This window comes from Pseudochaenichthys georgianus, chromosome 9 (assembly GCF_902827115.2).
Source record: "Pseudochaenichthys georgianus chromosome 9, fPseGeo1.2, whole genome shotgun sequence".
In the NCBI taxonomy this organism is placed as follows: domain Eukaryota; kingdom Metazoa; phylum Chordata; class Actinopteri; order Perciformes; family Channichthyidae; genus Pseudochaenichthys; species Pseudochaenichthys georgianus.
In genome coordinates, this window is record NC_047511.1 from 5,393,020 (window position 1) to 5,416,700 (window position 23,681).

The 23,681-nt window shown below is 43.1% G+C and overlaps 1 protein-coding gene across 2 annotated transcripts in view; it reads left to right on the plus strand.

Moving 5' to 3' along the window:
• ccdc125 (coiled-coil domain containing 125) overlaps positions 1–16,894 on the plus strand; it is a 36,948-nt gene extending 20,054 nt beyond the window's left edge. Inside the window, exons 10-12 of one of the 2 annotated variants that reach the window (XM_034091557.2) lie at positions 4,086–4,227; positions 9,009–9,115; positions 14,394–16,894. In XM_034091557.2, the coding sequence (XP_033947448.1) occupies positions 4,086–4,227; positions 9,009–9,115; positions 14,394–14,846 (702 nt within the window). In that variant the 3' untranslated portion in view covers positions 14,847–16,894. Of the gene's footprint in view, positions 1–4,085; positions 4,228–9,008; positions 9,116–9,230; positions 9,674–14,393 lie in introns of those variants that run through there. The other variant, XM_034091558.2, reaches the window with a different exon arrangement.
• Positions 16,895–23,681: the final 6,787 nt, after the last annotated feature.

Here is a 23,681-nt window from a genome sequence, read left to right on the forward strand (position 1 = left end):
CGCCGCCTGTAGCTTAATCCTCGAGACTGTGGAGCTGATGAATGTATGCCTGGAGCTGGGACGAAGCCCTGCTGCTGTTGCGTATTGTCACCTGAAATGACAGCTGACAAGAGGGAAGAGCAGATATAAAGGGATTAGCGGGTGCATCGATAGGCTTGTGAGAATGAAGAGAGGAGTGATTAGTTAGCTGGGGAGTGACGCCCCCGATCACTTGATAAGGGAGGAGAGGGTAAAGAAGTGACGTGTAATATGAATGAAGAGCTTGGTCTTCCTGCTTGAACTTGCGCTAAGCTTCATTAGTGAGAGGTGGAGCAATAAAATCTGCAGCTATCTTTAAAAAGAAAGGTTCTACGTTGTCCGGGCCAGCCGGTTTCTTAGGATCTAACTTGGTTAAAGCTTCACGAACAACATCAACAGTAAAAGGAGTAAAACTAAAAGGGTTTTCAAAAACACGTTTTTCAGAATCACAGACTGTGGTGTTCACAGAAGCAGAGTTAGTGACAGAATCAAACAGAGAGCCACAGGACACAAAATGCTCATTAAAACAATTTAACATAGTAGCCCTGTCCGATATAGTGCCAGATGCTGTGGTAAGGCACGGAAGTAGCTCATTACGGATATCACCGGTGGATATCGATTTTATTGCTTTCCAACATTTTCCAGGATTATTCAGGTTCTTTGTGGTTACTGACAGATAGTACTTAGACTTAGCACTTTTGACTTGCGATGTGAAGCTATTTCTTAGCTGCCTAAAACGCAGCCATTCTACCTCTGAGCCTGATCTCCTAGCCTTTGCCCAGGCCTTGTTTCTCTCATGTAGGAGACTAGATAATTCAGCATAAAACCAAGGATTGTCTCGTCCCTTCACTCTAAATGTACGCATGTCTCTATCTATAATTTGCATAAAACCAAGATAAAAATAAGACCATGCAGTTTCTACATCAGCACACAGATCGATTTTACCCCAATCAAACCCAAACAGATCATGAACAAAACCCTGCTCCACAAAATTATTTTTGTCTCTCTTAGGGTGTGTTCACACCTAATAGTCCGCTCTCTGGTGCGCACCAGACCACAGTTTGTTACATTGTTTCATTTTTCAGAAGGTTCGGTTTGCGTTCACACGGGCAAAACTCAAACGGACTATAAACTTTAAACACAAGTCATGTGCTCGGAAATGCTGTTCAACCATTGGTCAGACATTAAGGGGGTACAAACGCAAATCCCGGCAATTTCTAGCGGAGCCTCCGCCATGGAGCATCGGCACTTTCGGCAGGTTATTCTCATGCTGCTGTTAGTCTGGAGATCAACAGACATATGATTATATAATCAGACAACGTCCGTTAAAAAACATTATTACATGGCTTTGTTGACTGTATACAGTTTGGCTGAAACTAACTGACAAGACAAGAGCGACAAGAAAACAGCTGTGCAGTAACAGGCAGAAACCCTCCTTTTTACGCAGCGGTCCAGACATAGACATCAGACGGCGAGATTCAGTTGCTAGTTACTTTGGCATTAGGGCAGGGCTATCTAGATACTTCCCAAGGTTTGACATAATGAATTGTGCTACTTTTAAAGCAAGCAACGATTTTTTCAAATCTGTAATCATGAAGCTCCTCAAAAACGCTATCGAAGCAGTTCCTGCCGGACTATTTTTCTTAGCGGATGCATGTAAATGTAAATACATACAACTATTTTTTAAATCAATAAAATCATTTTCTAAATCCACAAAAGCATTTAAATTAATATTGGGAGTCATGTCGTTACTTTGTTGAGAATGTGGCCATGTAATAAGCGGGATAATGTGCAGCAGCGCGGTCATTATGAGGAAAATAACACCTTCATGCCGATCTAGATCCCTCCGCTTCGCGTCGGGCTCCTCAGCCTGTCGGTGTTCTTTTCATGCTTATCCATGAGAGACGTTATGCAGTCTGCAGAGGAGGGAGTTTCACCGACGACAGGTGTTCTTACTTTTATGTAGCTGACGGAGAATTTTTACTTTACACGTCACTGTTCAACACTTCATTCTGCTTTACTCTTTAACTAAACAACCGCGGATGTCTTGAAAGACTCTTTCGCTAAAGATTTTTGAAGATATCCGCGTTCTTGTGACACGTAAATACTGTGCTTCCTATGTTTTGGTGCGGACTGCGTTCACACCAGCAATGAACCGCTCCAGAGTTCGCAAGCAAGCGCTCCGAGACCACCTATTTTAGCGGACCAGAGTCCGGTTGTTTAGTTCACTTCAGAGGTCTCGGACTGCGTTCACACCGACCCAAACGAACCGCACCAAGCGGCTAAACGCACCAGGGTTCGATTCAACCGGACTATACAAGGCAGGTGTGAACGCACCCTTACTGATAAAGCGAGGTTTACTCTTTAGAACTTTTGTGTCCCTAATTGTGGCTACAACACAGTGATCACTCAGATCATTTGCAAATACTCCCACAGATGAGTATTTATGGGGAACATTAGTTCAAATGAGATCAATTAAGGAGGATTTATTTGGGGACTTAATGTTAGGGCGAGTAGGACTGTCTATAATCTGAGTAACATTCAGAGAGATACAAAGGTTTTTTAAATCCTCTGACACAGAAGTTAACCAGTCCCAATTAAAATCACCAAGCAGCACTATTTCCTTGTAGTCAAGTTGAGATAAAAGTTTTGCCAAAGAAGATAAAGAGTCCTTGACAGCTGAGGGGGGTCTGTAGCAGCCCACCACCATGACCTGTTGACCCTTTGCTACTTCGATATTTAAAGCTAAAAATTGTAGTTGTTTACTAATGGATTTGGAAACCATCTTGGTTACACAAAACTTATTTTTCACATAAATGGCAATGCCACCACCTTTTTTAGGACGGTCGGTACGATATACACTATAACCATTTAAGTAGATGTCAGAGGCCAAAATAGATTTATCTAGCCACGTTTCTGATAAGACAATGACATCAGCATCAGTCGAACTCGCCCAAATGCGGACAAAATCTAACTTAGGTAACAGACTGCGCACATTTAAGTGAATGAATCCCAACCCAGATCTAGAATTAAAATCAGCAGGAGTAGCTATCTGACTACTACTGCTGCTGGGCGGTCCAGGGTTTAGTTGTACATTCCCTGATAGTAATAACAACAAAAAAACCAAGCACCTTTTCCTCTTAACCGACACACATACATTGTCATCTGCTTTAAAGTCACCAGTAAACTCCGCGAAAGTGAGATTAGAGCTCAAGAAGCAGTCCTGAAGAACCATCATAGCAGGCAAGTGAGAAAGACAAACATTTGTCTAACTGAATGTCTGTGACAAGGTAAGGCAAGGCAAGTTTATTTATATAGCACTTTTCAACACAAGGCAATTCAAAGTGCTTTACAAAAAATGAAAGACATGAAAGACAAGGCAACCAGTAATTGTTTGTGTAACACATCCGAACCTTTACAGGGGATGTCCACTGCGGGCGGGAAAACAGACCTGAATCCAGTCGACTTCTCAGGATGACGAGAGAACTTCTCATTGTCCAAAATAGCTAACAGGCATAGCAGAATCACGATATGGGCCATTTTCCCAGACCAGCACAGCATCCGGATAGGCACGCAAGCAGGCCAGAAACGTGGAGGCGCTCCGGTCTCTTCGCGATATCCCCGGTGCAGAACCTCCTCAGTACAGCAGGATAGGCGAAGCAGGCCCAGCTTGAGGCGTAGAGGCGCTCCGGTCTCTTCGCGATATCCCCGTGGTAAAACGTCCTCGGCACCGTAGAGCACGACAGGTGGAGCAGGTGGATACAGGCCTCCGCTACAGCAGGTGTAAAGCAGGCCGCAGCCCGAGCGCAAAACCACTCCGGTCTCTCCGTTACGCCCCCGGGGCAAAATCTCGCCAGGACAGCAGCACACGACTGAGCCCATAGATTTTGGTTATGTCCTGAATTTTGTCAATGTTTTTTAAACCAACCAACCATATAAACCAAAAATATGAAAATATCTTTTTAGATTCAGAGTTAATGGTACCTATGTTTACCTACAGTAAGTGTAACTGAGTATGTCAGTAAAGCATGTACATTATTGTGTGTGTGTGTTCGGTGTGTTTCCAGCTGGACGCTCAGCATCTGAGGAGAGAGGAGGCGTTAATGGTTGCAGATGCTTTTCGGATCGCCTTTGAACAGCAGCTGAGGAAACGCAGCGATCACTTCCTGCTGCGGGCTGAAGGCAACGCACAACACAGCAAGGCTGAAGGCAAGTGTGTGGGAAAAGGCTCACGTTTTTAAATTCACTTAAGCAGAAACTTACTAAATATGACAGACCTCAAGTTCTTTTAATGAAATGTAATCTATAAAATAATTCTGGCAAATGTTGAAAAAAAACGCTCTAAATAATAGGAATGGAACCTCAATGCTGCTTGGTACCTTTCTTAGCATAGAATAAAGTGGAAAAGATAATGCCGTCCCACAATTCCTTGCAGCCGTAACATTTCAAATGAAGCATCATTTGGCCGTTCACAGAAACAACTGATCGCGACACACACGGATAATCAAAGTTATGGTGCTTATTCAGCATTTTTAACAATTTAACACCTATAACAAAATTGCAAAAGTGCTTATGTGTTCTTAACTATAACAATATAGTCTAGTTGCCAGAATAGTGAACCCAGAAATGCTGAGTACCCCAACGTTTTATGGTAGAAATGTATAGTACGTGTCCCCAGCACATAGAAACTGCTAACTTGCATATATTGCACAATTAACATACATTTGTTTAAGTAAAATGAATAGCATTATAGCCTATATCAGTGTTTCTCAAACTTTTTCATAACCAATAAAAAAACACTCGCGGACCACCTAACTCCCCACATATCCAAAAACAATAGGCATTTATTACGGAGTTTATATCCGAGCTAACAGACTCACAGATCATTGGCTACTGAGAGAAATGCAAAATACACCGCAGTACGACACAAACCTTTGCTGTGGATTTTCAAAACAAAATACAGTAAAACTACTGTGTGGTCGCAGGCCCAAGTTTAACTCTCTAAGCAATTTTTTCACATGTTAGGCTCGCGTGGGCTTTTTTTGTAAAAATGCTATTAAAACATGAACCTTGGTGACCATCGGGCTGGCCTGCATGGTCTGCCTACAAAACAAAAATAAAAAACGTTTATGCAGCCCCAATAACAGCCTCTGATCATCAACAGACTTCATGCAATGCCATTGGATGCATATATTAGATAATAATCTCTATCTCACTCCTAAAACATCTAAATCTACTTCCAGCCTGGATAAATGTTCATAAAATACATCCATTGTTTTTTGGATCGCCTGAAAATAGTACAAACAAGTGCCAACATGTGTGACGAAGGTGTTGCGCTGGAACTTAAGCTCCATTGCGGAGATGTTCCCGCGAGAGTGCGGAAAACTTAAATAAATACATTTATTTAAAATGTGAAATTTTACCAATATACTCACGGACCACAAGGGGGCGCTCACGGACCATCAGTGGTCCCCGGACCACACTTTGAGAAGCACTGGCCTGTAAACCATTGTTTTTTTTTAATGGCTTGGCCGATTTTGACAATTTGAGTGTTTTGGGGGTTATTGAGGATGCTGAGTAAAGATTAAAAACCAGAAAGTGGTCATATTTGTACTCTCGGTGGGCTGTTTTTGATTACCGTGAGTAGTGTTGCGACAATTGGATATAGAGAGCACAAGATCACATCGCATTATTTTCTCCACTGTGGACAATTCTTTTTCAAATAAATAAGCAGTCAGTCCAATCCAAATGATCCAGAGTCCCCACACCATCATAATCAGCCCACAGAGAATACAAATGTACATTTTCTGTCCACACTATTGTCCACATAGACTACAATCAGGGATGCAATCTCATCAGGCATGAAAAAGGTGACAAGGATCCGAGCCCCCCTACCCCACGGAATATCGGCTTTAAAATGAGGAATAACAGGATTTTAGCAGTCAGAACAACTAAAGCAGCAGTGTTAATAATAACAGAAATGTGAAAGAGTCACATCTAATAGAAATATATAAAAGCATTTATTTTAATTGTGTAGCAGTCAGTTTATAATTTTGGCAGCACTGTTGAGCATTTTGAAAATGTATTTTCATGCCTCTGTGCAAGGCTTAGTCTTTCTATCTGTATAGCCAGTGGTAAGTTCATAAACTCAAGTACTATACTTGGGTACAATGTTGAGATACTTGTACTTTATTTAAGTATTTCAATGTTTTGCTACTTTGTTCTTCTTCTCCTCTACAGTTCAGAGGTAAATGGTATTTAATCCCTTTAGTTACTTCACAGATGTGGATGAATGATGTGAAATCTAATCAAGTGTTGAATCAGACTTTAGTTCCACCTGGAGTAAATCCACCAGCTACCCTGCAGTCTACAAAGCCATTCAGACTAGCTGCACCTTCACCAGCTTTGAGAACACTTTCATGATCAATCATTATAAAACATATCATATATATTATTCTGAAATGGACCAATCTGCACCACGACTACTTTCACTGTCGCTACTTTCACTATATTTTGATGATAATACTTTTGTAGGCTACTTTTATTTGAGGAACATTTTGATTGCAGGATTGTTCCTACATTCTGGTACTTCTACTTTTACTCAAGTACAAGACCCGAGTACTTCTACTTTTACTGAAGTACAAGATTTGAGTACTTCTACTTTTACTCAAGTACAAGATCTGAGTACTTCTACTTTTACTCTAGTACAAGATCTGAGTACTTCTACTTTTACTCTAGTACAGCGTTTCTCAAAGTGTGGGGCCCAGGAACAGGTGGGGCTTGAAAAGGCCCACCTGTTCAAAGTGGGGAATGGCAGAAAAAGTTTGAGAACCACTGCTCTAGTACAAGATCTGAGTACTTCTACTTTTACTCAAGTACAAGATCTATACTTATACCACCTCCGTTTATAGCCTATGAAAAAAACTATTAGAAAACGAAGGCTAAAGCTAACGTTAGCAGATAGTGACAATGTATGCTAGCTAGCTAGCTCAACGATAATATTGCGACAGAAAAACTTTTCAGTGCACATCACGCTCTGCCGCTCCGACAGGGAGCTCTGCTCTGAACACCTGAGCGGCCCGTTCTAAGAGCTGTTCACCAGCGGTCCAGTCTGTGCCACAGTGACTCCGGACCACACAGTTAATATTAACGAACGCACCCGTAGGTAATGTAGCTACTGAAGCTAGACCCTCATCGCGGAGCAGCAGAGCCTTATTATACATCCATGAGCAGAGCCGATAGGCAGGAAGACTCGAGCACACAGCTCGCGCTTCATTATAATATATAAAAAAAGAACACCATGCGTGTCATGATGGCATATAACAGCTCGCGGCTGCAGATTACTCCGGGTCCCAGATAGGGATCGACCGATATGGCTTTTTCAAGGCCGATACCGATTATTAGTAATCAAGGAGACCGATAACCGATATTTGGAACCGATATACATTTGCAGTAAAAAAAATGTGTCAAAATGTAGAATAACACAAACTTCAACACAACTCAACACAACTTCTTTGAAATGCATTTAAGCATAGCCTATATTATGTTTAATTAACTTTTAAACATCTTACAACTGGTTTCCTCTCTGTGCCCTTTTCTTTAGTGCAGTCATCTGCAATGAGTTAGAGAGACAAGAAGGCTGACATGCTTAACTAACAATAATGCTTAATTTATTATATCTGTCTATCTAGCATAAAATCCCAATAAGCTGCTAGCAACTGCAAAACACTAGTACTAGCTAATGTTTTGCAAACTATTAAAAGTGAGGCTATTACAGTAGTCTAGGGGTGTAACGGTTCACAGAAGTCACGGTTCGGTTCGTACCTCGGTTTGGAGGTCACGGTTCGGTACGGTTCGGTACAACAAAAAAGCAAAAAAAAGTCCCAAATGCATAATTCCAGGTTTGTTGTTATTTATGTTTGAACAGTAGTGCAAGTTTCAGTTTAAAAATAAAGAACTCTGACATTTTGAATAATTAACTGTATTAAACAGTTAAAAATAAACCATACACGGTACACTCAGATGGCCATATTATCTATAATGGCTGATGTCAAACAAAAATGTTTCATCAAGCTGTACAACTAAAAAGAATGTCTTGATAATCATAAATAATAAGAAAGTGTTTCAAGAGCGCAAAGTCGTTGAAAAACATATGCAAAAAAGCTTCCGTTATTTATTTTTGGTCTCTCGGCTCTCATGTCTATTAGCTTCTTAAAAACAGCGGGGATCAGCTGTTGAACAGCTGTTGTTGGCTCCGGTGATTGGCAAATCTGGGTGATGCCTTCTGATATGATTTAGCATGTTTGGCGTGTGTTCACATTAGCATACCGCACCGCTATAGAACAACGCCGACACACCGTCCTCGTCTGATCCACCACTCGCACACCTCATCGTTATTGTAGTCCACAGGGAACCCAAAATGTTCCCACACAGCTGATTTAAAAGAAGCAGGTGGGTTAGACAGTAGACCTAACGTTAGTCTCGTAGCCTCACTTCTAATATTTTGCTAAACATTTGCTAGATACATGTTGGCTAGCTAATGAGCTTCACATATCAACCTGAAAAACTGCGAGGCTCCACTCCACTCGCAGCCCCTAGCGCTGTGGGCGGGACATTGCTCGTGTACACAGAGTGGTGACTGCAGCCAGAGAAACGGCCGCATCAGAGCCAAAGTTTTATCGGCAATTTGATATAAAAAGGCCGATACCGATAATCGGTCAAATGCGGAATATCGACCCCTAGTCCCAGACTCCCCCCCCCCATACCCCAAAAATATTTTTATTGCAGATCTACATGAATCACACAAACTACCTATTTTGGGTTCAAAACGGCGAATTTCGCCGAAAGGTGACAAGTTTGCATCCCTGACAATGGTAATTAATGCCAATTAACACAACTTAAGCTAATTGTGCAAATTGACTATGAGTTGGCAACTATACATATTTATGGAACCATGTCAAGAGTGCCTGCCTTCTCCCTCCTCCCTTCAGGAGCCAACAGGAGTCCCTTAATGAGTGTGAGCCAGAGGCTGAGAGGACTGCTGCCCTCCAAGACGTCCGAGGACCTTCTAGAGACTCTGTACAGACTGCTGGACCTGGTGAGTATCCTCCACATCTGCAGGCCTTCAGATCCCAGCACAGACACTGAGACCTTTATTTGGAAGGTCCTTCTGTTTGCAGGGGTTGACCCTCGACTGTTCTGAATTAGCACAGGTGGAGGCAGAGGAGACAAGTGTGCTCATAGTCTCCTCAAGGCTGGACTACTGCAACGCTTGACTACAAGGTTTGACTATTGCAACGCTCTCCTCATCGGGACTCCTAGCGGGAGCCTTCAGAAGCTCCAATACATACAGAACAGTGTCGCTAGGATTCTGATGTGGGTGAGAAAGTACAATCACAGCACACCCGTTCTTCACTGGCTTCCTGTCTCATTCAGGATCGAATACAAGATCTCACTGCTCACCCATCAGTGCATCCACGGGAACGCTCCTTCATACCTCAAATCACAAACCTCCACACACAACCTCCGTTCCACAACCAATCATCTGCTTCAGCCCCCCCCCCCCCAGGACCAAACTGCGCCCCATGGGGGATCGGGCTTTCTGTGCAGCTGCTCCTCACCTGTGGAATTCCCTCCCAGACCACTGACTCCTTTAAGAAGGCCTACAAACTTTTCTTTGATTAAACTTGTGTTTCTTTTTTCTATTGTGCCCCTGGGGATTACTTTTTGGCGATGAAAGGTGCTTTACAAATAAAATGTATTATTATTATTATAACAGCCGCTGTTCCTATGCTAACTCATCAACCTCATTTTAGTCTTGGAAAACACTATATATATTGTACAATACAAGCACACACTTTCAGACAGTGTCTCCTCTGCCGTTTATTGTGTTGCACTCGGTTCTTCACTCTGAATGTGACAAGTAGTTGAATGAATGAATGAAAATATGGAGTTTTAGAATTAGAGAAAACTGAAGCATGACCAATCCCTGGGTCTGTTTTAGGATTTTACAAAAATCGTGATACACTTTGCCAAAAAGTCTTTCGTTTGAAGCACACTAGTAAATAAAATAGGAAAATAGTTAAATCTTGTGTTAAAATGTAAAAATAAATCTATAAACAAACAAAAATGTCTATAGAATGCAGGAATTACAAACCCTGTCCTAATCCCCCCCAAAAGGAGGTGTCCTCTGAATAAAAGGTATTCCTCCATTCACAAAAAAAAGAATACAGAACAAATAAAAGTACCATCTTGTGATGATCTGTGCTTTATTAAATATCTTTATTTTAAGAGGAGAAATACATTCTGTGTATGTATTTCGCGTTGTATACATGTTTTAAAGAAGAGAACATTTGAGATAAAGTGTAGCAGCAGTTTTGGGGAAATATGGAGTTTCAATTTCCTTTGGGAATGTTGAATATAAATCAAGGAACAAATATGAAATTAGGAACACTGGGGGAGAGTCCATATATCGACAGAGACCTTAAACAAAACTCCAAGCAAACTATTTGTTGTGGTGGAGTGAGTGTCATCAGTATGAAGTGTTTTCCTCCAAACAAATTGTGAAAAGAAAGCCATTGGTTATAGTTAATCATTTGCATCCATGCTCATTCTTAATTTGGCTGATGGTATGTCCTTTTCAGAATCATCAGATTCAGAGTACTTCATTTATCCCAAGGGACATTGGGTTTTGTGACTATATATATATATATATATATATACAGTATATACACACACACACACACACTGTAAAAGGATTGGGCAGATAGAGGAAAGTGGTAGTGCAGCAATCACGACAGAGGCAGTATTCAAATCCAAAAAAAGGCTTTATTGCTATCAAACTCTAAAATACCTTCCATTAAACAAAGGCTAACGTAGCCGGGCCGCTAACTGACTTACCAGCTTTCCAAAATGTTTCCTTACACTGGGAGCCTCCTGCTCCCTTCATGCGCCACCCACAACTGAGCAACTCTAATAATAATAATAATATATTGGATTTATATAGCGCTTTTATAGTACCCAAAGACGCTTGACTCTGTGTGCTTTGTCTCCCTTGAGGGAGTGATTAGCACCAGGTGTGAGGTCTCCACACCTGGTCCCAATACTGTAGTCCCAATACTACCCTCCCACTACCCTGCTAGGCCTTCTTTCTCCACAGTAGCATACCCTTGTTCCCTTGTGTTCAGCTTCCGGCTGATGTACATGAGGGGGTGTTCCTCACCGTGAACCTCCTGGGATAGTACTGCTCCTATGCCCACCTCTGACGCATCCGTCTGCACAATCATCCCCCGGCTGAAGTCTGGGGTCACCAACACCGGCCGTGCACAGAAAGCCCTCTTCAGTCCCTCAAAGGTGTGTTCAGCCTCTCCTGTCCACTTGACCATTAGCAGCTGTGAGTCTCTGGTCAGGTCTGTAAGGGGAAAGGCCGCATCTTTACCTTTTGGCCCGGCTCTGTGTGGGTTTGGTGTTCCACCATCGTTGTGCGTCCAGGTCGTAGTGAGAACACATCCAAACGCTGCTGAACCAGTTCCTTGGTTTGCTGTAACTGAGCTTTGGACAGCCCTGGACCGCATTCAACTTCGGGTTAGGAGTCTTAGGGTCTGGAGAAGAGGGGGACACAACCGGGGAAGAACACAGCAGTGCCTCTCGGGCGTACCATTTCTTTAACAGGTTAACATGGTATATTTGGGATGGTTTCCGACGGCCAGGTTGGCGTACCTTGTAATTGACTGGTCCCACCTCTGCCACTTCATAGGGACCTTGCCACGATGCCAGGAATTTGTGTTCTGTGGTGGGGACTAGGAGAAGCACTTTATCCCCGGGCAGGAACTCACGCGGTTGGGCACCTCTGTTATACACTTTCCTCTGGGCTTCTTGGGCTTGAGCCATGTGCTCTCTGACCATGGGCCAAACATCTTTCAGTCTGCATTGTCTCTACATGCTCAATCAGGCTCCCATGGGGGCTTGGTTGCTCCTCCCCGGCTTCCTTCGCAATGTCAAGAAGTCCTCTGGGCTGTCGGCCGTACAGCAGCTCGAAGGGGGAGAAACCGGTTGAGGCCTGTGGAACTTCCCTGATTGAAAACAGGACATAGGGCAGAAGCTGGTCCCAGTTACGACCATCCTTGTCAACAACCTTCTTTAACATGGATTTCAATGTCTTGTTAAAGCGTTCTACCAATCCGTCTGTCTGAGGATGGTAGACAGATGTACGAAGCTGCTTTACCTTGAAGAGCCTGCAGAGATCCTTCATTATCTTGGACATGAAGGGAGTGCCTTGGTCTGTTAGTATCTCTTTAGGAATCCCAACTCGGCTGAACAGGTGAAGCAGCTCCCGTGCAATCACTCTCGTTGTCATGTTCTTCAAGGGAATGGCCTCCGGGTACCTGGTTGCATATAAGGATCACAAGAATATACTGATGTCCCCTGGCAGACTTCACCAGCGGTCCCACTAAGTCCATGGCAATGCGAGAAAACGGTACATCGATTATCGGTAGAGGTATAAGGGGATTTTTAAAGTGTGGCTTGGGACTCATCTTTTGACATTCAACACAGGTGCGACAGCAATCCTCTATAGCTCTTACCACCCCTGGCCAGTGGAACCGGCTCCCAATCCGCTGCCTTGTCTTCTCAACCCCTAGGTGGGCCCCTAGGACATGGCTGTGAGCCAGATGCAACACTGTGGACACATATTGTTTTGGGACAACCAACAAGTTTCTTCGCTGACCTTCAACCTCTTTGGCATAGTATAACAGATTATTTTTGATGAGGAAATGAGGACATGTAAGCTCACCTACTCCTGGAACTGGTTTTCCCTCTATTTCCGTAACATTGCTGCGTGCATGCAACAGATTAGGGTCTTACATCTGGGCGGTCCCGAACTGGCCCTTCAAACTTGGAAGCAATGAGACTTCACCCTCCCCCTCATCCCCTGTGCTTAGGTCTCCAGGGAAAGCAACAAAAGGGTTATCATTTGACTCGTCTGCACTGGAAGATTGGTTGCCTCTCTGCTCCTCCGGCACAGCACACACAACTTTGGGGGACTGCTGAGGAGAAGTACCCTGGGTGACAATTTGTCCTTTCTCTCGTTTTCCTTTGGCACGCTTGGGCTTTTTGGGACTCACCTCCTTCTGGTGCCGCAGGCAGTCTCGCCCCACCAAGACTGGGACTGGTAGGGAAGGAACCACCCCCACGTTCAGATAACAGCTGCCTTTAACTGTGGTAAGGTGGATGAAGCATGTGGGGTATAATGTTGTGTCCCCATGGACACAGGAGACGGGCACAGTCTCTTCAGATGGCAAATGGTCGAGGAGGTGGGGTTGAATGAGGGACACCACACTTCCTGAGTCCACTCATCCTCTGCATCTTTTCCATTTACTTTGACTGGTATCATTTGAGCCAGGGAGCTTTCCTGTACCCAGCAAGAGTCAAGAAGATGGCAGGGCCTTGCACCAGATGAGTTGGCGGTCGGCATTAGCTCATCCTTCCCTGGGCAGTCCCGGGAAATGTGTCCTATCTCCCCACACTGGCAGCAACGCGGTTGGCCCTCTGGCAGGTAGGACTGTCGTCGCTTTACCTCTTCTGGTTCCTGTGGCGGTTCTCGTGCCCGCATTCTCCACCAGTGTAACAGGACTGGGCAGATAAAGAGGAAAGTGGTAGTGCAGCAATCACGACAGAGGCAGTGTTCAAATCCAAAAAGAGGCTTTATTGCTATCAAACTCAAAAATACCTTCCATTAAACAAAGGCTAACGTAGCCGGGCCGCTAACCAACTTACCAACTTACCAACTTACCAGCTTTCCAAAATGTTTCCTTACCCTGGGAGCCTCCTGCTCCCTCTATGTGCCACACACAACTGAGCAACTCTGGGTGCTTTGTCTCCCTTGAGGGAGTGATTAGCAGCAGGTGTGAGGTCTCCACACCTGCTCCCAATACTGCTAATTGGAAGAGGGTGGAGCTACCTGTTGGGAATGTTGGTGCCTCCCACTACCCTGCATCTCAGCCCCTTACAACACATATATATATATATATATATACATATATATATATATATATATATATACACATATATATACTGTATATACACAACAATAATAAGTAAAGTTTCAAATAAAGTACAAATATTTACATACTGTAAACACAACAAGTTAAAGTAAAAATGATCAGATCGTACTACAGTGTATATAAAATGTATATTACAATACATACAGTGTTGTATTATGTTTGATGGCTGCAGACAGGAAGTCTTTCTCATGGCGCTCTGGTAGAATAAACTGAACCGCTAACTGAAGTGTGTCAGTAACTGTTCTTAGACATTAAACAGGAACATCATTCCTGCCTCAGTGTTCACCCTCATCTTTTTATTATCTCCTGCTGCAGCTGAATGACAAGGAGGAGGCTCTGGCCCACCAGAGGAAGGTGAGCCTCATGTTGGCCCACAGTGCAGAGGAGCTGCAGAGACAGCTGCTGCTGGACTCACATTGCCACAAACCAGAACCAGCAGAGAACCACAGCCAGTCTCAGCAAACATCAAAGAACCAAAACCATTCTCCACAAACATTGGAACACTCAGAGAACCAGAACCAGCCTCAGCAAACCTCAGAACCATCAGAAAACCAGAACCAGCCTCAGCAAACCTCAGAGCCGTCAGAGAACCAGAAGCAGCCTCAGCAAACCTCAGAGCCGTCAGAGAACCAGAAGCAGCCTCAGCAAACCTCAGAACCGTCAGAGAACCAGAAGCAGCCTCAGCAAACCTCAGAACCGTCAGAGAACCAGAAGCAGCCTCAGCAAACCTCAGAGCCGTCAGAGTCTGAGAGAAAAGCACAGCAATAAGCAGAGCTGTCACATCCACTGCTTCAGGACGGCCCAGCACCAGGTCTGCCCGAGTCCAGCACTGAATCACTGGAGCTATTGGAACCTTTGCAGTCCCCCATCCAGCCACTGTCCAACCACAAGAGCTACCAAACCAAACCATCGGACCTAGCAGACTCCGAGGGTGGTCCTGTAGATTTGGATGTAGCGTCTGTGATGTAAATTGTAAGAGATTACATAATCAGGATACAAAAAAAAGGTAACTATTCGATTACAATTACATTAAAAAGTAATAAATCAGATTACTGTTACATTCTTTGAACACAGGGATTACCAACAGGATTACAATGTTACAAAACATTTTAAATTAAAGATTTATATACGTATACTAAACACACAAAACAGGGAAAGCGACCGGCAAAAGCACAGAAAAAGGTTCATGATGGCAGATAGCCCATGCGAGCCTCGTGACACTACAACTTGCATGATTTATATCCATAGGATCAACTTAATCGCTCGCACAGCGACCACAGCAACCATGCAAAATTGGAGAGCACGCTCGTGAACTATCATAAACGGGAAATATTCGGTTAACGCGACCACTGATTCAGGGGGTCAAATATCCGTTAAAAGTGGGAAAATACAAATTATAATAATAATAATCCTTTCGATATCAATAATGAAGTGACTAAGCCCACGTCACTGTAGGCTACCTACTGTCCTGATTTTGGCCACTTTTTCTGTGCTTTTGCCCGTCTGTTTCCCTGTTTTGTGTGTGTTTGACAATAGGGTCTTCGCCGACATCTGGTCTCAGACCCTAATAATCCTATCGATATCAATAATGAATTTGTCACACAATTTGTGCGCGTGTATCCCCCCCATGTTATTAACGCATTAAATTGACAGCCCTGATATATATATATATATCAAATCTCCCAAAACTGAGCGACCAATCAGAGGTCTCTTCGCGTCATATTCACCTGCTCATATTAGATGAATATGACAGGCCCAGGTGCAGAGGGCAAATGTGTGTGTGTGCACGTATCTGTGTGTGTGTAGCTGTGGGAGTGTGTGTGTAGCTATGTGTGTGTGGCTGTGTATGCATTTAGCTGTCTGTGTGTAGCTGTGCGTGTGTAGCTGTGTGTGTATGTGCGTGTGTCCCAATTGGCGGGACCAGGGGGGCGCTAGCGGGTGCTGCAGCTCCCCCTAGGATAGCCATAGCACCCCCTAAGCACCCTCAAGAAATGTATGTCTCTTTTTCTTTTTACGTGTGAAATTCATAATTTGAAAAATTATTGATTCGAAAATAATATGCTACAGTACTTCTGGGTCTCTGTGTTTCAGTCAAGCTCGGCTCTGTGTGTGGCACAAGCTCATTTTGTGTGAATGCGCGAGAGAGAGCGCACCGGTACCGGGGATTGTTGTTAGCATCTGGTTAGCTAGTTGCACTAACGGATATAAGGAGCTGTTTCTACAACAAGGCGGAGGAGAGTTCTCTCCTGTCAGACTGAGAGGCTGATAACCTCAGCTCAGTAAAGGACTCTGAGGGTTTAGATAGTTAACTTTAGTCTAACTATCTCAGTGGGTCTCAAACTGTTTGGTCATGATTTATGTACGTCCGAGGCACACCTTTATATGATCATTATAGTTATACATAAGGTATGAAATACTATATGACAGTAAAACAAGAATACAGTTTAAAAGGATGAGTTATTTGTAAAATATCCATAAAGAAAAAGAAAATCTGTTTACAGTTCTGTTTCATATGGGTGTTGGGAGTTGTATCCATAGATCTCCTCATTTTTGCTCTCAAAGTGCAGCAGATTGATGCATTTAACTTCAATATTTTAAAAATAAATCTTCCCGGCGGAGCATGCCCCCGGACCCCCTTGAGGATGCTAGGTCCACCACCCACTTATAAAATAGCATTACACCCCTGCTTACACCTATATGCCGTGAGCTGATTATCGAGCCTTCATTGTAACTGTTGCGGATATACTGTGTATGTGCGATGTGGCGCCCATGTTCACGTTCGCTCGATGCTAGGTGATCCCTCGCCATGGCACACGGTGGCGATGTGATTTTTGTATACATAAATAAAGTAATTTAAGAAAAATGTGTTTAGTTTCTTTTGTGTTTTGTCTCATCAAACGGCTGCCCTCAATCTTTTTAGTCAAAATAAACCAATTTGAAAAAGAACTATGCATTTCCTGCTGAAAATGCGGGTGAATGCTGTAAGCTGCGCACATTTGTTGCTGAATTTGGCTGAAAATGCAGAACAAGTTGGATATTTTGGACTGGACCATTGCTGAACGCTGAGTGCTGTTGTTACGGTGGGTACCATAGACTGTATAGAGGTTGGAACGTGCCGCTCGTATATTCAGAGCAGAGCTCACTGTCAGAGCGGCAGAGCATATTCTGGTGAATGTGTCAAAGTTACTTTTGCACAATATTATTTAATAAAAAAACGTTCTGTGCAGCTGCTCCTCACCTGTGGAATCCTCCCAGACCACCTGAGGACTCCACATACCACTGATTCCTTTAAGAAAGGCCTAAAAACCTTGCATGCAACACACACGGCGGAGATGGTGGAGAGAACTAAGCGCTCCAAGGTGTGGTTAAACTTTACCAGTCTCGATGTGGACAATGCTCGTTGCCAAAAGGGCAATAAGAGTTTAGCATTGAAGGGCGGTAATAGGGCTGAATGATTCATCGATTTTAAATCGAAGTCGCGATTTTAAATGATGCGATTATCAAATCGTAAAGCCTGTTCTTGTGTGCCAGTCATACACACCAATCAAAAGTGCTGTGCTCCACATGTACCAGCCATTGTTAACCAATCAGAAGTAGCCCATGAAAGAAGGTGATATACAGATTGATCCAATCACCTGCCAAGTATTTCTGAAAGTGCCTGCCCTTTCCAAATGGCTTCCAATGGAACTTTCCAGATGGTTTGGTGAAACAAACCATCTAAGTCAGGTTAGTAATGCTCCACCACATGTTTTACATCTATTACAGGGTGAATCTTAAACTGAAGCTTGACTTTAAAGCAACACAACAGAAGTTTCATGTAAGTTTAGTTATTTCACTCGTAGCTCGGGCTGCGGGGGTGCTAGAGACTGGAGCATGTTGTCTGTGACCAGCGTCTCTGGGATACCATGTTGTGCAAAGATGGATTTAAGATGGTGGATTACATCTGTTGATTTTGTGGGTGTCAGCAAAACCATTTCCACATACCTTGATGCATAATCCACTACCAGCAGATATGACTTGCTTCCCAGCATAAACAAGTCGGCACCCAGTTTCTGCCATGGTCGGCCTGGGTATTGTGTTGGCATCAGCGGCTCTTTGGGGTTCTGTCTCTCCTTGCTCCATGTCCGGCAGTTGAGAACCAACTCATTTAGCTGCTGACTTAGCCCTGACCACCATACAGACTGTTGGGCACGCTCCCTACACTTCACCACTCCTTGGTGACCTTCATGTAGTCTGGCGAGCACATCATGTATCATTGTTGCGGGGATGACGAGTCTGTCCCCCTTTAACAGTAGACCGTCCTTTACAGTTATGAACGCTTGTTCCGCCCAGTATAACTTTATGGTTGGTTCGCTGTTGCTGTGTGCTGGCCATTTCTCTTCACACAGCTGCATCACTCACACACTGTCCTTTGCCAACTGCTCTTTTAGCTCTTCCAGGTAAGCCGTGCTTGCTGGCAAACTGTCGATAATCATGTCCACATAGATATTTGTGCTCTCGAGGAACTCTTTTTCATCTGGTGTGGCGTCTCTTTTCACACGTGACAATGTATCAGCCGTCCACAGACTTTTCTGCTGATCACCCCCAGGTCTTCCATGCGGGACGGTTCCTCTTTGACTTGGTCCATCAGTGGCAGTGGAATCCTTCTCGGCGTCTTCAGAGAAAACGGTTGGGCCCCTGGTTTCAGCTTAATGGCATATGACTGCCACAACTCTCCAAGACCGCTGCATACTGTTGGGTAATTAGTCTTTAGCATGTCCATAGTGACGTTGTCTAGTCATGCCACTAGCTTCAGCGCTACACTAGCAGGCCTCCCGAGCAGGGGCGGATCTAGACAAATATTCATGGGGTGGCAAGAGGGTGGCAGGACAATTTCAGGGGTGGCATCCCCTGGCAGAAGTATATGCTGATTTAATCACAGTCATAAGTCATAATGTTAACTTGGAAAGCCACAATATTGATATTTTAACTCAATAACATAGGTGACATTATTGTGGCACATCAGTAAAGCCTTACATATAAATATATAAGGTGGCAGACATAATTGAATGCATTTTAACTGAACAATAACTGAATGAGTTTGACTCTTAGACCAGCAGGGGTACCCAGTGGTGACTGGTCATTAGGGGTAGCCCCACCTAGTGGCAGCAGAAAGAATTACAAATAATGATTACAAAAAAATTCCCCCCACGAGGACGAATTTGGTCGTTTGCGTTACTGTTTAGTGTCATATAGACCGTTCGGCCACACGAGGACGACCGAATATGGCACTAAACGACTGAGGAAACGACAACGGGTCCCAAGGTGGATAGAAATGCATACGCCACTCTCTGGGGGGTCAAACAGCTCCGTGTGTGCGCCCTATACGGACATTTTCAGATCACTGATAGTGATTGCGCAATAGCCCCGCCTCTCCCCACCTCTTCTGCTCACCTCCGCTTACCCCGCGCCAGTGCTGAAGTGTTTCGCCACCAACAACAACAACAATGGCGGATCGCAGAGTTGCTATCGTGCTCCGGACGCTATTGACCATGCTACAGTTGTTTGTGCAACATCTACAGCAATAATGATGAGGCAATAGCCCCGCCTCTCCCCACCTCTGCTGCTCACCCCCACGTCAAAGTAAACTGCATCCTGAATTCAGATTATTTATCTTTCTCTCGCGAGTGAAGTCTAATCTGACAGGACGGAGACACGCAGCTCTGCCCACCTACAGCTCCTCCCGCTGCAGCAAAACACACACTTCAAGTCAGATCATCGCCCTTAGCTATTTTAATTACCTCTCAAACTCCCTAAACTAGTTATAAATATGTTTATTTTTTACTGTCGGCCGGGTCACTCATTACTGGATCAGCTGCTGCATGAGACAGACACTGACGCTGTCCGAAGAGAAGGAGGAAAAAGAGAGGCTCCGTGTATTTTATCATTATATTATATAGAGTCGTTATTCATTTGTTTTAAAGCTCAATAAATAACAAAGAAGACCTTTGACCGGCACTTTTATAATTTTGTCCGGAAGATTTCAACTTTAATACACGCTGACTGGCGAAAAACTCTGCCCGGTTCCCTCGGCCCTCACCGCGGAGAATAAACAGAAGGGCAACCATGACAACCATGCTTCTTCGCTGCTTTTGTGGAGGAAGTTACAGCGCCACGTAGAGGCTCCTGCATATGTACTGCAGCTTCTCCAGCGGTTGGAGCTAAACGGAGCGGTCTCGTGTGGGCAGACACTATCCGGATAATTATTGCATGTGGACGGAAGCCGTTTGCGATTGCGTTTGCGTTAATCCTATGCGTTTAGCCGTTTTCGTCCTCGTGGGGCCGCAGCCTTAGTCTGTGTTCTTCTCATTAGTGTATACAGTGTGTGCCTATTGAGCTGTTTTGAGCCATGTCGGACAAAACCCCGATCATGCCCCTCCCTCTCACTGTCTAAGTGAACGGTGACTGTAAAAACTACACTGCGCATGCTCAGAGTATTGTCCTATATAAAATAATGACCATAGGGACGGAGCTGATAGCTTCACCAGTGGTTAAGGGGAACTATTCTCTGTTTCCTGATTTTGTGAAATATCATCCATATTTAATTGTATTCAACTGCACCTCAGGTTTGGTGTGGATTGACAAATCAGTTCTCCTTAGTTTTTATGATCACATGGATACATAAAAACAATATTTGACCTCTGTGACATTTGATAATCCATTCTTTATCTTTTCAAATATGTCTCTTCATAAAACACATCTTTATAACCGAACACCAAAGAGTACGTTTTAAAGACACACACACATGTTTTCTACAACTCGTTTGCTGATACACTTCCAACACAAAACAGTGAGAATTTCAAATGAAAGACTGTACAGTTGCAAATACTGGATATTGTATGTCAGCGATCCTGAGATAATTAAAGGGGGAGGAAATAAGAGACTTCACATATCCACAGTGGTGTAAAGTAACTAAGTACATTTACTCAATTACTGTACTTAAGTAGAATTTTGAGGGACTTATTATTTTTGCTACTTTGTACTTCTAAAAAAATGGTGTACTTTTACTCCACTACATGTATTTAATACCTTTTAGTTACTTTACAGATTTGGATGAATGATGTGAAATATAATCAAGTGTTAAATCAGACTTTAGTTCCACCTGGAGTAAATTCACAAACTACCCTGCAGTATACAAAGTCATTCAAACTAGCTGCACATTTACCAGCTTTGAGAACACTTATCATATATATTATTCTGAAATGCACTGTAAAAAAATATCGTAATTTTACAGTAAATAACTGAACACTTTTATAGTAATTATCATGTTTTTTTTAAATAACTTGCTCCTGTAAAATGACAGATATTAACTATAAATTAACAACCCAAAACATTATTTTAAGTATTTTGACAATAACAAATAACGTTTATTTCATTTTTTTTTTACAGTAAATGTACTATATAATATTTACAGTATTTTTGCACTTTCAGAAAATACATGCAGATGTACGTAAAATAAAAAGTATTATCTGTAATTAATATGTAACTCGTAATATAAAAGTCTATTACTATTATAAGACTATAACATATTTCTTTGTAATTGTAAGGTAAACATAAAACTGTAAAAAAAAGCGTCAAATAAAAAAAACGGAAAATGTAAGTAAAACATTTTTACATAAATCATTTTCTCAATATTCGATTGAATCCACCACAAACACAACATATCCAATGTTGAAACAAAAGTAAATAAATATGTTTTCATTAAATTCCTCTACAGTTGACAATATCATTAAAAAAAATAAAAATCATAGAAAGTGGAGAAATCTCTGCAGGGAGGACCAAGGTTTAAAACACACACTGTTATTTACTCAACAATAAGTCACAGTTAGTTGTTTTATTTATGTGTTCTGTTGCTGTGTTTTTTTTTTCTTCCATTGGTCAATTTACAGTAATAAACCTTAGTTTTACAGTATAACGTATGGTTTTCGGATTCTGGCCGACAGCCAGAGCTACGGCACTTGAAATAGAATTCCGCCATAACACGGCAGACAAGTCAGGCATGTTTGGAATGAGTCCACAACACTCCTGATTGGTTAATATAAACGTCATCGAAGAAACCTGCCAATGAGAACTGTCCGCGCTTGTCATTCACATTTGAAACTTCCACGTGAATTTGAGCGGGTCTCCTCCTGCAGAGCTACAGCTGTCTGTAAATCTACTGCAGGAGTTTATGGATTAATATGATTAATATCGGGATCGTTTTACATCTACACGTTAAATATGAGCATCGGGACGTCAACAAAGAACAGAAGACTTGAGATCTGGTGAGTCCTGCATCTGTAATGGAGTTAAACATGTATTTATATAATCCTTAGTTTGTGAATGTTTTATTTTTTATTTAAGGTTACGTTTCTTCTTCTAGTTAGCTGACTTTCTTCCCGTTAAGTGGATATGCATCATTAATAGGTTGTTAAATGTTAAGAAGCCCTGAGATCAGTGGCGTATAGCCAGGAATTATTGTGTGGGTGGGCCTGGAGAAATGTAGGTGGGCCAGGGGGAGACATATTAAGCGTGGGGTCTGAGCTGAAACTTCATTAATGATTTTTTAAAGCACTAATAGAACATAAGCATAAATTAGCAGTGAAAACAAAAAACATAGGCACTGCCTCAGAATGTGTGTAAAACTGACATCCACATAGGGATGGGTATCGTTAAGGCTTTAACGGTACTTCTACTTTTATCGATAGCACTTATGCTTATGCTCCAGGTTCAGTACCAACCACATCATAAAGTACACAGACGATACGACAATGGTGGGACTCATCAGGGACAACAAGGAACAGGCCTACAGGGAGGAGGTGAAACATCTGACAGACTGGTGTAACACCAACAACCTGATCCTGAATCTCGATAAAACAAAAGAGATCATTGTCGACTTCAGGAACAAAAAGCACCGTCACCCACCACTCCACATCAACGGCACAGCAGTGAAGACTACAGACAGCACCAAGTTCCTGGGGGTGCATATCACAAGCAGTCTGACCTGGTCCACTCACACGACATCACTATTTAAGAAGGCACAGCAGCGCCTACACTTCCTGCACAGCTCCCCCCTCCCATCCTCACCACGTTCTACAGAGGAACCATAGAGAGCGTGCTGACCAGCGGCATCTCCATCTGGTCGAGAGACTGCAACGCCAAAGACTGGAAGTCTCTGCAGAGAGTGGTCAGGACAGCAGAGAAGATCATCGGAGTTTCTCTCCCTCCCATCAGAGACACCGCTCAGAAACGCTGCCTGACAAAAGCCCAGAACATTTTGAAAGACCCCACTCGTCCTCACCATGCTCTGTTCTCCCTGCTGCCCTCCGGCAAGAGGTTCCGCAGCATTAAGAGCAAAACAGCCAGATCCTGCAATAGCTTTTTCCCAAAGCCATCAGACTGCTGAACAGCAAGTAGACCAGTAACATAAAGATTACATACGCTGTGTAAAGAGCACATATGTGTTATAGTATGTCTATTTTATTTATATGTATAGTAAGTCTTTATATTTTAAATGCACACTTTATCTTTAATTGTATCAGCACCACGTCACTATTATTTATTTATATGTACAATTTGAGCAAG